Source organism: Anolis sagrei, chromosome 11 (assembly GCF_037176765.1).
Source record: "Anolis sagrei isolate rAnoSag1 chromosome 11, rAnoSag1.mat, whole genome shotgun sequence".
Taxonomy (NCBI): domain Eukaryota; kingdom Metazoa; phylum Chordata; class Lepidosauria; order Squamata; family Dactyloidae; genus Anolis; species Anolis sagrei.
The window spans coordinates 16,048,695-16,063,683 of record NC_090031.1 but is presented as its reverse complement, the minus strand read 5'-3'; the positions used below and the strand labels follow the sequence as shown (position 1 = coordinate 16,063,683).

Sequence of the window (14,989 nt, the reverse complement as noted above, 5' to 3'; positions counted from 1 at the left end):
ATTAGGAGTCAGCTGGTTTTCCCTGTAATAGGCAGTAAGAGCACCTAAAGCTTCAGAGAGTTTCTGTTCAAGCATCTCAAAGCTCCCTGATTGGGTGGTGATTGCACGATCGTCAGCATAGATTAAAAAGCAACGTTTGAAAATACATTCACCTCTGCACACTTGTGCAGCTATTATTATAATTATTTGTAGACAGGAGGAGGAGGATATAGTTGTACCCTACTTCCCTCTCAGGATGAAGACCCAAAGTGGCTCATGACCTTAAAAATTATACAAACCCGCAAATAATCAAAATTGAGCTCAATTGTAGTATCGTAAGAGCCCATTTTTGTTTAAAAAATAAAATGGGGATCCTGGGGAATCATAGACTAATAGAGTTGGAAGAGACCCCATAGGCTAGCTAGTCCAAACCCCACCATGCAGGAAAAGTACATTCAAAGCCCTCCCGACAGAAGTCCATCTGCTTAGGTAGGTAAGGTAGGTAAAGGTTTTCCCCTGACATTAAGTCCAGGGTTGGTGCTCATCTCCATTTCTAAGCCGAAGAGCCGGCGTTTTCCATAGACACCTCCAAGGTCATGTAGTCAGCATGACTACATGGAGCGCCGTTACCTATCCGCCGGAGCGGTACCTATTGATCTACTCACATTTGCAAGTTTTCAAACTGCTAGGTTGGCAGAAGCTGGGGCTGACAGCGGAAGCTCAAGGCACTCCCCGGATTCGAACCTGTGACCTTTCGGGCAACAAGTTTAGCAGCTCAGTGGTTTAACCCACTGCGCCACCGGAGGCTCACATCTGCTTTTGGTGTGTGTGTGTCAGGAGCGACTTGAGAAACTGCAAGTCATGCGTGGTGTGAGAGAATTGCCATCTGCAAGGACGTTGCCCAGGGGACATTTTGCCATCCTTGTGGGAAGCTTTTCTCATGTCCCTGCATGAGGAGCTGGGGCTGACAGAGGGAGCTCATCCACGCTCTCCCTGGTTTGAACCTGCGATCTGTCGGTCTTCAGTCCTGCCGGCACAGGGGTTTAACCTACTGCACTACCAGGGGCTCCGGTGCTTAAACGCATCTATTTAAAAGAGTCCAAAGAGAGAGACTCCAAGGCAGAGAATTCCACTGCTGAACAGCTTACAGTCAGGAAGTTCTTCCTAATGTTCAAGTGGAACCTGTTTCTCCAAATCCTAGTCTCCAGGGCAGCAGAAAACAAGCTTGCTCCCTCTTCCTTATGACAGCCTTTCCAATATTTGAACTTGGAGTTGGAAAGTACCCAACTGACAGCTACCGTGACGCACGAGAGGATGCACAGCAAGGCAGGCAGCTTGCTCCTAGTAACTGTTTAACGTCTGCCAAGTTTTAAGTATACCTCCCTATATGGGGCTCTAATTTGCACGTTCTGTTTCCGCCTTGGCTCACTCGGTCTAAACATTAGGCAGCACTCTGTGGCCGCAGAGGGCCGGGCTTCGGAGTCACAAGGCTAACTGTCCCTGTAAGCATATTTCTACAGCCAGGGAGAGGACTGTGGGGGGTTTTGTTTTTGCAATTCATGTGCCAAAATAACTTAGCTGGCAGTATGCACCTTGAGTTTATTTATTTATCGTGTCAGAAGCAAATAGAGGGCACAGTTGTAATGTATTTAAAAACACAAGCAAAGTTTGAAAACTTGGCATTATACTAAATGTCCTTTGACCAGTAGCTGGCCACTTGGAGCGCCTCTGGTGTCTCCATTGTGCATGTAGCAGGGCTCAGGCCACATTGTAGTAGATACTCTGTTGTTTGCTCTTCTCCGCACTCACATGTCGTGGATTCCACTTTGTAGTCCCATTTCTTATGGTTGGCTCTACATCTCGTGGTTCGAGAGTGGAGCTTGTTCCGTGTCTTCCAAGTCACCCCATCTTCTGTATGGCCAGGAGGGAGTTTCTCATCTGGTATCAATCACTGATTGAGGTTCTGAGTTTTAGCCTGCCACTTTTGGACTCTCGCTTGCTGAAGTGTTTCTGCGAGTATCTCTGTACATCTTAGGAAGCTATTTCTTGATTTAAGTCGTTGGCATGCTGGCTGATATCCGAACAGATGTTGGGCTGGAGATGTCCTTTCATTACAGGCTGCTACTTCCCAGTGGATATCAGGTGGTGCAATACCAGCTAAACAGTATAGTTTATCCAGTGGTATTGGGCATAGACATCATGTGATAATGTGGCATGTCTCATTAAGAGCCACATCCACTGTTTTAGCATGGTGAGAGGTGTTCTACACTAGGCATACGTATTTAGCAGCAGAGTAGCAAAACGCAAGGGCAGATGTCTTCACTGTGTCTGGTTGTGATCCCCAGGTTGTGCCAATCAGCTTTCGTATGATATTATTTCTAGCACCCACTTTTTGTTTGATAGTTAAGCAGTGCTTCTTGTATCTCGGAGCTTGAGCTGAGTGGCTTATCTTGCTGTGTGAACATTTCTCCGCTGGCGGCAGCAAAAAGATTCAGGGTGCATCTTCACCACGTGTCAAACTACACAGGCTGAATCTGGCCCACTATGTCCTTTTATATGCTGTCCGCTAGGGCTGGTCAATTCGTTTCGTTAATTCGTAATTCGTTAAAAAAATTCGTTAATTTTTGAATTACGAAACGATTACAAAACTTATTTTTAAACCTGGAAGTGTTTTTAAATATCGAAACGGCAGGCGCCAAAAAATTTTGTATTTCCATCCATTTCGGAAATACGTAAGATGGCCGCCTGGCTTGCTGGGAGCTCTCCTCTCTCGGCGCCGGCTGAACAAGCGAGAGGGCGAGCGAGCGAGAGGGCGAGCAGCGAGCGAGAGGGCGAGTGAGAGGGCGAGCGGCGAGCGAGAGGGCGAGCGGCGAGCGAGAGGGCGAGCGGCGAGCGAGAGGGCGAGCGAGAGGGCGAGCGAGAGGGTGAGCGGCGAGCGAGAGGGCGAGGGCGAGCAGCGAGCGAGAGGGCCCGCCAGAGTGAGTGCCTGCCTTCCCTCAATAATAATTTCTCCTCCCTATTCTACTAAATTAATAATTAAATTTAAAAAATATTTTAAAAATATTTTTTTAAAAAGGGCGCCATCTTTACAAAATGTTTTGTAAATATTTACGAAATTTCGTAAATACCGAACTTTTTTTTTTGGAAAATTTTGTAATTATTTTAAATATCGAAACAAAAAAACACCCCAATTACAAATCGATTTTAGAAACAAATTTTTGCGTTGTTACCCAGGCCTACTGTCCGCGTCCGCCCCCATCCGCCCCAGATAGAATCATAAAGTAATAGAGTCAGAAGAGACCACATGAGTCATTCAGTCCAACTCCCTGCCATGCAGGAAAAACACAATCAAAGAATCCCCAACAGATGGCCATCCAGGTCTTTCCACAGATATATAAACCCATTTTCCTAGTTCCAACAGACCTCACTACCTCTGAGGATGCTTGCCATAGATGCAGGCGAAATGTCAGGAGAGAATATCTCTAGAACATGGCCATATAGCCCCAAAAAAACTACAACAACCCATCCAACCTCTGTTTAAAAGCCTCCAAGGAAGGAGCTTCCACCAGACTCCGAGGCAGAGAATTCCACTGTTGAACAGCTCCTATGGTCAAGGGATGTGAGGAGAAGTCCTAGGGAGGAGGGAGCAAGTTTGTTTTCTGCTACCCTGGAGACTAGGACGCAATGGAACAATGGCGTCAAACGACAGGAAAGAAAGGAGATTCCACCTGAACCAGGCATGTAGCCGGAAGGGGGGGGGGGTGTTTGAGGTGCTACAGCCCCCCCCCCCCCCCCCGAAATTCTCATGGTGGTTCACGGAAAGGCCTTACTGGTGCATTATTTAAACTGTTATGTTTATTCATATCATGATCTGATCATCATACTCAATATATCCCATATGCATGGGGGTATTGGGTAATGATACAAAAGGTTTGCTAGGGTAGACTCTCTTTCACTCAGACTCAGCCCCCCCGCCCAAAACAAACTCAGCCCCCCCCCCCCCCCCCCGAATCGAAATCCTGGCTACAGGCCTGATCTGAACGTTAGGAAAAACTTCCTGACTGTGAGAGTTGTTCATCAGTGGAACTCTCTACTACAGAGTGTGGTAGAGGCGCCTTCTTTGGAGGCTTTTAAGCAGAGGCTGGATGGTCATCTGTCGGGGGTGTCTTGAATGCAATTTTCCTGCTTCTTGGCAAAATGGGATTGGACTGGATGGCCCACCAGGTCTCTTCCAACTCGAAGTTCAATGGATTCTTCTTTCCTGTCATTTGAACCCATTGCTCCTAGTTTCCAGGGCAGAGGAAAACAAGCCTGCTCCCTCTTCCTTATGACACCCTTTCACATACAGTGTTCCCTCACTTATTGCAAGTGTTACGTTCTAGGACGTAACACAGTGAAAAGTGAAAATCCGTGAAGTAGGGACGCTATACATTGCATTCTGAGGGAGAGGCAGAAGCGAGGAGAGATTTAAAGACACTGCGCACCTTTGGTTGTTTTGCTCGCTATCTCTGCTTTGCTTTGCAATATCTTTTGATTGGCGGTCTCTCTCCGGGGGGGGGGGGAAGGTGACACCCCCTTCCACACTCCATCGTTGCCACGAGGCGGGATTAGAACGCCACTCTGGGCAACGGCAACTGAAATGGCAGGGAAAAGGGTTTGAGGAAAGGAGACACAAAGAGAGGTCCTGGAGGTCTGAAAAGCACTGATTTATTACTAGCTGGGACCCTGGTGTGGACTAGCGCCCAAAAGCAAACCAGAGCACCCGATCAAGGGGCTGACTGCCTTTTATAGATTCCAGGTTCAAGCAAACATACATTATCGTCATTCCTACGTCATCTTAGCATCATAAGAATATCAAGTTCTACCTTCCACATGCAAAGGGCATGTCTGTGTCTTGCTGAAGAGCAACCATCAAAGGGGCCCTCTCTGACCTGTCAAGAGGTGCTCCTTACTTAGAGCCTAGATGTACCAGGCCGTGGCTAGCCGGGCTTATCTCTCTCTCCTGGAACGTCCCCCCTTCCTCTTGCTGTGCCTGGACAGCAGTATGTTTCAGCATTCTTTCTATACATACACAGAGAGAGAGTCTGATTTTTCTATATATTTCAGTGCTTATAAAGTATTTATTTATTTATTTATTTCACAGTTTTGTATACCGAGCTTCTCAACCTCGTCGAGGGACTCAGCCCGGTTTACAGCCATAAAAACATATACATTCATTAAAATATCATATATCACAAATTACAAAACAACTTTAAAAACACTAAATATAAAACTACAGTGGTCAGTCGTCCTAATAAGATGGATCTATATCCACTTCCATCCAGAGTCCTATGGTGTTGTCTCATTCCTCGAAGGCCTGACTCCACAGCCACGTCTTCACCCGTTTCCTAAATGTTAGGATGGATGGGGCGGTTCTGGCCTCCAGAGGGAGAGAGTTCCAGAGTCGTGGGGCCACCACCGAGAAGGCCCTGTCCCTCGTCCCCACCAGCCGCGCTTGCGAGGCTGGTGGGACCGAGAGCAGGAACTCTCCAGATGATCTTAGTAATCTTGGTGGTTCGTAGGGTTTACAATTTAAACATAAATCAATAAATATCTATTTTCCAATATCTCCTCATCACAACCATTCATAAACTGGGAGGCAAAAATCCACGAAACAGCGAGTCCGTGAAAAGCGAACCGCGAAGTAGCGAGAGAACACTGTATTTATCCATGGCTTTCATGTCTCCTCTCAACCCTCTTTTCAGAGGCTAAACAGACCTAGGTCTTTAAGAGGGATTCATGGTCTCCAGACTTTTGATCCTTTGAGTTGCCGTCCTCTGGGCACCTTCTCTTTGGTGGAGAAGGCAAAAGTACGACCCCCCAAAATGCCATAGGATTCAGCCGTGGCAGCTCAGAGTGGCGTCAACCTGCACTCGTTCTGCAATGCACATTTTCCATCCGTTTAATGGCCAGGAGAGCTCTCTACTTAAAAGAGCAACACAAGGTCTGGCCGCCTTGCACAGTTGTGTCATTTCGCCCTCCGCTCCCAGGTTGTTCACATATTGTTCTCTCCTCCTTGTGTGCAGGCACCTAAAGTTCATCCCGTTCAAAAACCATACGCCGCAGTGGCTGGCCCTTCCCAACTGGTTTCACTTACGGTAAGAGGAAGCCGTTGCGTTGAAATGGCGGCGTAACGTTTACATTGGTTAACAGCAGCCTACTGGTCCATTTCGAGGCACAATTCGTTTTGACCCATAAATCCCCATATGGTTTGAGCTTGGATTTTCGAAGGGCCGTATTGTGCCATCCCCAGACTCTGAGATCGTGAATGGATGCCGAAAGGGCACTCGTGGTTCTTCCCATAAGAACTCTGAGCCTTCCAATGAATTTTTTCATCCATCCCCACATTTCTAGTACAGGCAGTCCCCAAGTTACAAACAAACTAGGTTTGTTCTTAAGTTGAATTTGTTTGTAAGTCGGAACTGAGACATTTTAAAAAGTCAAAGCCAAAAATATATCTGGTCATTCCTAGTTCCAACAGACCTCACTACCTCTGAGGATGCTTGCCATAGATGCAGGCGAAATGTCAGGAGAGAATGCCTCTAGAACATGGCCATATAGCCTGAAAAAAAACTACAACAACCCAGTGATTCCGGCCATGAAAGCCTTCGACAATACAAATATATATATATTTTCTAGCTTTGGATTTGCACAGAGGTTGCCTGGCTGTTTTGCCTGGAGGTGGGATTTAGTAGCCTTGCAGTTGCAGAGTCAATTGGTGAAAGTATCTGCACAGAGGTAGCCTGGCTACTGTTGCTTGGAGGCAACCTCTATTTGGAAGGTGTTAACTGGCACTTGGTTGTTTGCTGTCTGGAAGTCCCCTGTTTCTGAATGGAGTCCTTTATATACTGTTTTCTACAAAGCTCACCACTCAGAAACAAGAGAACGCCAGACCACAAGCAATCAAGGACCAGTTAACACCTCCCTAAAAGAGGGTGCCTCCAAGCAACAGGAGCCAGGCTACCTCTATACAGGTACCCTCACCAATTGACTTTGCAACTACAAGACTACTCAATGCTAATCAAGATTGATAATTGCAACATTAATGCTTAATTCAAAAACAGACAAGGGTTCATTTTCCCACTCTGGACACATTATATGTGTGTGTGTGTGTGTGTGTGTGTATACGCACACGCACACACACATATATATATACACTCCACTTACCTCTAGGCCAGTGTTTCTCAACCTGGGCGTCGGGAGGGTGTCCGAGGGGTTGCCAAAGACCATCAGAAAACACAGTATTTTCTTTTGGTCATCTGGGTTACATGTGGAAAGTTAGGTTCAATTCTATTGTTGGTGGGGTTCAGAATGCTCTATAATTGTAGGTGAACTATAAATCCCAGCAACTACAACTCCCAAATGCCAAGGTCTATTTCCCCCAAACTCCACTAGTGTTCACATTTGGGCATATTGAGTATTTGTGCAAAAATTGGTCCTGATCCATCATTGCTTGAGTCCACAGACGTAGATGAACTACAATTCCCAAACTCAAGATCCATGCCCACCAAACCCTGCTAGTGTTTCCCGATGGCCATGGGAGTCCTGTGTGCCAAGACTGGTTCAGTTCCATCATTGGTGGAGATCAGAATGCTCTTTGATTGTAGGTGAACTATAAATCCCAGCAAGTACAACTCTCAAATGATAAAAACCAGTCCCTCCCCGCAACCCCACGTATTCAAATTTGGGCATATTGGGTATTTGTGCCAAGTTTGGTCCAGTGAATGAAAATAAATCCTGCATACTTACATGACAATTCATAACAGCAGCAAAATTACAGTTGTGAAGTAGTAACAAAAATAATATTATGGTTGGGGGTCACCACAACATGAGTAATTGTATCAATGGGGTGTGGCATTAGGAAGGTTAAGAACCACTGCTCTAGGCAAATACCCTCACTGATTGACTTTGCAGCTTCATAGCTACTCAATACTAATCATGCTTGCTCAAAAAGACAAGGGTTCTTTCTTCCACTCTGGACATTATTCCACAAGTATATACACACCCCACTTACCTCTATGCAGATGCCCTCACTGATTGACTTTGCAGCTTCATAGCTACTCAATGCTACTCATGCTTGCTCAAACAGACAAGGGTTCTTTCTTCCACTCTGGACATTATCCCACAGGTAATACACACCCCACTTGCCTCTATGCAGATGCCCTCACTGATTGACTTTGCAGCTTCATAGCTACTCAATGCTAATCATGTTTGCTCAAACAGACAAGGGTTCTTTGGACATTATTCCACAGGTATGGACACACCCCACTTGCCTCTATGCAGGTGCCCTCACTGATTGACTTTGCAGCTTCATAGCTACTCAATGCTAATCATGCTTGCTAATTGCAACATTCACACTTGCTTCAAACAGACAAGGGTTCTTTCTCTTGCCCTGGACATTATTCCATAGGTGTATGTGTTGTGTGTGTATGTGTATGTGTGTGTATGTGTATGTATGTGTATGTGTGCGCACATACACACACACACTCCACTTGCCTCACCTCCAACAGACCTCTGAAGATACCATCAACCACATATGCAGGTGAAACGTCAGGAGAGAATGCTACTGGAACGTGACCATACAGCCCGAAAAACTCACAGCAACCCAGTTTTTTAATTTATGTTGTTTTAGTATTATAATCCATTTCTTGCTGTCTTGTGGTGCTTTTACTCAAACCTGCTTTTTTGATCTTGGTGCGACGGCTGGTTTTGTGAGCTTGGCTGAAGACGAAATAACTCCAAGACCAATTCCGCCTCCCTCCACCTGTGCAAAGAGGTCCTGGTGTGAGAAGCACCTTTTCACAGTAGGAGAGACGCAGTGCTGGATCTCACCTCCGTGGCATCTCTCTTGTTGCAGAGAGAACTATGTGAACAAAGAACCAAAGGGGCTCCTGCTGACCGCCTGGTTTGATCCACGGTAAGAAATAGCCTTTTGGGTCATTTTGAAATCACATTTCTGAAAACTCAGATGGTAGTTTGCTAGGCTAGGTTGCAACTCGAGGAAGTTCAACCAGGACATTAGTAGTCCAATCCTTAAAAGGGGGAAAAGGAAGTCCATAAGTGTTGTATCATCCTGAAACACCAGAATGATTTCCCCATAAGACACTTGTTTGTGGGATTTTTTGCTTTGCAAGATTGCATCACTTGGCCAAGATGAACTTCCAGGCTTCATCATTAGGGCACTCCAAGCAAATCATGGCTTTGCTTTGAATGCCCCTCTTCTGCAATATAGCATATTCAGGCTATTAACAATCTCAGGAAAGTCATAGTTGGATCCCTTTGGGTCTCATCTGGGGTCACCACCATCATAATCCAGCTGTTTTCCTAATCCAGCGGTTCTCAAACTGTACTCCGGGGAGCTCTTAGGGTTCTATATTATTATTATTATTATTATTATTATTATTATTATTGTATTGTCGAAGGCTTTCATGGCCGGAATCATCGGGTTGTTGTAGGTTTTTTCGGGCTATATGGCCATGTTCTAGAGGCATTCTCTCCTGACGTTTCGCCTGCATCTATGGCAAGCATCCTCAGAGGTAGTGAGGTGTTTTGGAACTAGGAAAAAGGGTTTATATATCTGTGGAATGACCCTAATTACCTCTCAACAAAAGTTTGCTCTAGGCACTGTCAGGCCATTATATGCTAATCAAGGTGATCGGTTGAAACATTCACACCTAGCTCCAGCAGACAAGAGTCCTTTGTCTCACCCTGGTCATTTATTTGTCGTGTCAGAACAACCAGTCTAACAGAACAAAGCAAACAAACAGAAAAATACACAACTTGTGAGTTTGGTAGCTGGTTAAATGTCCTTTGACCAGTATTTGGCCACTTGGAGTGCTTCCGGTGTTGCTGCAAGAAGGTCCTCCATTGTGCATGTGGCAGGGCTCAGGTTGCATTGCAGCAGGTGGTCGGTGGTTTGTTCTTCTCCACACTCGCATGTCGAGGATTCTACTTTGTAGCCCCATTTCTGAAGGTTGGCTCTGCATCTCGTGGTGCCAGAGCGCAGTCTGTTCAGCGCCTTCCAAGTTGCCCAGTCTTCTGTGTGCCCAGGAGGGAGTCTCTCATTTGGTATGAGCCATTGGTTGAGGTGCTGGGTTTGAGCCTGCCACTTTTGGACTCTCGCTTGCTGAGGTGTTCCAGCGAGTGTCTCTGTAGATCTTAGAAAACTATGTCTAGATTTAAGTCATTGGCGTGCTGACTGATACCCAAACAGGGGATGAGCTGGAGATGTCTCAGCCTTAGTCCTTTCACTATTGGCTGCTACTTCCCGGCGGATGTCGGGTGGTGCAATACCGGCTAAGCAGTGTAATTTCTCCAGTGGTGTAGGGCGCAAACACCCTGTGATAATGCGGCATGTCTCATTAAGAGCCACATCCACTGTTTTAGTGTGGTGAGATGTGTTCCACACTGGGCATGCGTACTCAGCAGCAGAGTAGCACAGCGCAAGGGCAGATTTCTTCACTGTATCTGGTTGTGATCCCTAGGTTGTGCCAGTCAGCTTTCGTATGATATTGTTTCTAGCACCCACTTTTTGCTTGATGTTCAGGCAGTGCTTCTTGTAGGTCAGAGCACGGTCCAAAGTGACTCCCAGGTATTTGGGTGCGCTGCAATGCTCCAGTGGGATTCCTTCCCAGGTGATCTTCAGAGCTCGGGATGCTCACCCTGGTCATTCCACAGATATATAAACCCTTTTTTCCTAGTTCCAAAACACCTCACTACTTCTGACGATGCTTGCCATAAATGCAGGCGAAACGTCATGAGAGAATGCCTCTTGGTGGTTCAGATCGCCTCAAGCAGACAAGAGTTCTTTCTCCCACTTGCCTAGTTCCCAACAGACCTCACAACCTTTACCTGCCATAGATCCAGGCGAAACATCAGGAGAAAATGCTTCTGGAACACAGCCTGGAAAACTCATAGCAACCCAGTGATTCTGGCCATCTTCGACGATTTTATACCATGTATTGTCGAAGGCTTTCATGGCCGGAATCACTCAGTTCTTGTGGGTTTTTTCGGGCTATATGGCCATGTTCTAGAGGCATTTCTCCTGACGTTTCGCCTGCATCTATGGCAAGCATCCTCAGAGGGTCTGGTTGCAATTAGTACAATGGGTTTATAGATCTGTGGAATGGTTGGGGTGGGGCAAGGAGCTCTTCCCTGCTGCAGTTAGGTGTGAATGTTAGCTAATCACCTTCATTAGCATTTGAAGGCCTGCCTGAGTCTGGGAAAATCTGTTGCTGGGAGTTGTTAATCTGTGCCTGGTTTCTTCCTCTCTGATGTTTAGCTGTTAAAATTTTTGAGTTTTTTAAAACTGGTAGCCAGATTTTGTTCATTTTCATGGTCTCTTCCTTTCTGTTGAAATTGTCCACATGCTTGTGGATTTCAATGGCTTCTCTGTGTAGTCTGACATGGTGGTTGTTGGTGTGGTCCAGCATTTCTGTGTTCTCAAATAATATGCTGTGTCCAGGCTGGTTCATCAGGTGCTCTGCTATGGCTGACTTCTCTGGTTGAAGTAGTCTGCAGTGCCTTTCATGTTCCTTGATGCGTGTCTGGGCAATGCTGCATTTGGTGGTCCCTATGTAGACTTGTCCACAGCTGCATGGTATACGGTAGACTCCTGCAGAGGTGAGAGGATCCCTCTTGTCCTTTGCTGAACGTAGCATTTGTTGGATTTTCTTGGTGGGTTTGTAGATTGTTTGTATGTTGTGTTTCTTCATCAGCTTCCCTATGCGGTCAGTGGTTCCCTTGATGTATGGCAGGAACACTTTTCCTCGGGGTGGATCTTCATCTTGACTCTCGTGGTTTGTTCTTGGTCTTGCAGCTCTTCTGATGTCTGAGGTGGAGTATCCATTGGCCTGGAGAGCCCAGTTGAGGTGGTTCAGTTCATCTTGGAGGAGGTGGGGTTCGCAGATTCTTTTTGCACGGTCTGCCAAGGCTTTGATGGTGCTTCTTTTTTGACTTGGGTGATGGTTGGAGTTTTTATGTAGATATCTATCTGTGTGTGTGGGTTTTCTGTAGACGGTGTGACCCAATTGTTGATCTGGTTTGCGGATGACTAGGACATCTAGAAAAGGCAGTCTTCCTTCATTTTCTTTTTCCATGGTGAACTGGATGTTTGGATGGATGCTGTTAAGATGGTCCAGGAACCTGTTGAGTTCTTCATCTCCATGGCTCCAAATGGTGAAGGTGTCATCCACATATCTGAATCATATCGTGGGCTTTTTCGTTGCTGTCTCCAGGGCTTGTTCTTCAAAGTGTTCCATGTAGAAGTTAGCTATGACTGGGCTGAGAGGGCTCCCCATAGCTACTCCATCTTTCTGTTCGTAGAATTCATTGTCCCACTGAAAGTAACTGGTGGTGAGGCAATGGTGAAACAGAGCCGTGATGTCTTCTGGGAACCTCTGGTTGATGAGTGCCATGGTGTCTGCTACCGGGACCATGGTAAATAGAGATACCACATCGAAGCTGATCAGTTTGTCGTTTCTTTTTAGCTTGAGATTGCTGATTTTTTCTATGAAGTGGGCTGAGTCTGTTGCTGACTCCCAGCAACAGATTTTCCCAGACTCAGGCAGGCCTTCAAATGCTAATGAAGGTGATTAGCTAACATTCACACCTAACTGCAGCAGGGAAGAGCTCCTTGCCCCACCCCAACCATTCCACAGATATATAAACCCATTGTACTAATTGCAACCAGACCCTCTGAGGATGCTTGCCATAGATGCAGGCGAAACGTCAGGAGAAATGCCTCTAGAACATGGCCATATAGCCCGAAAAAACCCACAAGAATTGAGATTTTATACCATCTTTAAAGATACGCCAAAAGCAGCTAACTTGCAAGCAAAGTGTTCCAAAGCATGTTTTTCCTTCTAGATATTTGGAGTGAGCCTGCGTGGTTTGGAAAAGCGGTGACCAAGCCCAGTTTTAGAACATATTTTTATCCAGGGCTTGGTCTTTGTGTGCATGTATAAAGGAGCTGAGTTTGAACTGGAACTCATAAGAGCTGGATATAGCCTGCTGGAATTAAAAACAGGCAAGAAGGGTAGCTGGAAATGTGTGCGCTTTGTTTGTTTTTTCCCCAAAAACATATTGCAAACATCTGGTTCCACTTACTATCATGTCAGGCAAAAGGTTTTGCACTTCCTGACACTCCTCAACAGAAATGTTTTAGCATGCTGTTTTGGGCTGCTGCCTCCATGTCCGAGGCCTCGCTTCAGGAAAAAAAACCCATAGTAAGTGCCTGACAAAAGGCAGAGGCATTCCTGCACCCACACGTCCAAATCCCCCTCCCTGGCTGAGGTCTGGTGATTCATCCACGGAGAGCAAACACCCAGATGTTTGCAGATAATCTTTGCCACTGTCCCTGTTTTGTTTTTGTTTTTTGCTCCTGAATAATATATTTAGGAAATATAATATAATATATTCAATAAATAATGTATTCAGGAAATAAATCCCGACTGCTCACTGGAAGGAAGGATAGTAGAGGCAAAGATGAAGTACTTTGGCCACACCATGAGAAGAAAGGAAAGCTTAGAGAAGTGTATGATGCTGGGGAAAATGAAGGAAAAAGGAAGAGGGGCCGACCAAGGGCAAGATGGATGGATGGCATCTTTGAAGTGACTGGATTGATCTTGAAGGAGCTCGGGGTGGTGACAGCTGACAGGGAGCTCTGGCGTGGGCTGGTCCATGAGGTCACAAAGAGTCGGAGACGATTGAGCAAATGAATATATCTGTAGACTAGCCGTCCCCTGCCACGCGTTGCTGTGGCCCACATGGGGGTTCTGTGTGGGAGTTTTGGCCCAATTCTATCGTTGGTGGGGTTCAGAATGCTCTGTGATTGTAGGTGAACTACAAATCCCAGCAACTACAACTCCCAAATGTCAAGATTCTATTTTTCCCACACTCCTCCAGTGTTCACATTTGGGCATATTGAGTATTCGTGTAGAGTTTGGTCCAGATCCATCATTGTTTGAGTCCACAGTGATCTCTGGGTGTAGGTGAACTACAACTCCAAAACCAAAGGACAGTATTTTCTGTTGGTCATGGGAGAACTGTGTGCCAAGTTTGGTTCAATTCCATCGTTGGTGGGGTTCAGAATGCTCTTTGATTGTAGGTTAACTATAAATCCCAGCAACTACAACTCCCAAATGACAAAATCATTTTTTTGAGTGAAGGACATACATTGGGTTGTTAGGTGTCTTGTGTCCAAATTTGGTGTCAATTCGTCCAATGGTTTTTGAGTTCTGTGAATCCCACAAACGAACATTACATTTTCATTTATATAGATTAGATGTTAGGCCTGTGCAAACAGTGAAAAAAATGTTTCAATACTCATTATGAAATAAGGGAATGGGGGGAAAATCATTTTTAAAGTGTTTCCAAAATTGGACAGGGTTTGTATCATAACTATAACTATACTTTTCATTACTTTCGTTAAGTAATTGTGCCAATGGGGAAACTTCAGGGGCCCCTTTCTCCCTCATTGTTAGAGCTATTGGCACGAAACTTGCTATGATCACAGTACACTTTGACCACTATTAGCTTGTCATGTTTTAGGATGTTTCACTCATCCATGGATTTTTAGGGAACCAAAACATTGATGGAAGTCAATAGTAGAAAACTGCTTAAAGAGCAAAAGACAAAGCGAGAATATCGTAAAAATACAATGGATAGCAGAAGAGATGCCAAGTGTAGACTCTGCAAGGAAGCAGGTGAAACAATAGATCACATCCTCAGCTGCTGCAAGAAGATTGCGCAGACAGACTACAAGCAGAGGCATAACACCATTGCTCAGATGATCCATTAGAAAGGTGGTTCTCAACCTTCCTAATGCCATGACCCCTTAATACAGTTCCTCATGTTGTGGTGACCCCCAACCATAATATTGTTTTCATTGCTACTTCATAACAGTCTTTTTACTACTGTTATAAATCATAATGTAAATATCTGATATGCAGGATGCATTTCCATTCACTGG

General features: G+C 45.5%; 1 protein-coding gene and 1 long non-coding RNA gene across 6 annotated transcripts in view; one reads left to right on the top strand and one right to left on the bottom strand.

Moving 5' to 3' along the window:
• Window positions 1-3,457, bottom strand: part of LOC137097664 (uncharacterized) — a 214,331-nt gene extending 210,874 nt beyond the window's left edge. Inside the window, exon 1 of the long non-coding RNA XR_010910341.1 lies at window positions 3,403-3,457. This is a non-coding gene — a long non-coding RNA (uncharacterized lncRNA). The remainder of the gene's footprint in view (window positions 1-3,402) is intronic.
• Window positions 1-14,989, top strand: part of LOC132763594 (N-acetyllactosaminide alpha-1,3-galactosyltransferase-like) — a 32,608-nt gene that overhangs the window by 6,535 nt on the left and 11,084 nt on the right. For 2 of the 5 annotated variants that reach the window (XM_067471942.1, XM_060757220.2), the window contains 2 exons: window positions 6,045-6,116; window positions 8,876-8,935. The exons of 1 other annotated variant lie outside the window; for it this stretch is intronic. In XM_067471942.1, the coding sequence (XP_067328043.1) occupies window positions 6,045-6,116; window positions 8,876-8,935 (132 nt within the window). The remainder of the gene's footprint in view (window positions 1-6,044; window positions 6,117-8,875; window positions 8,936-14,989) is intronic. 2 more of the 5 variants (XM_067471944.1, XM_067471943.1) reach the window with 1 other exon arrangement.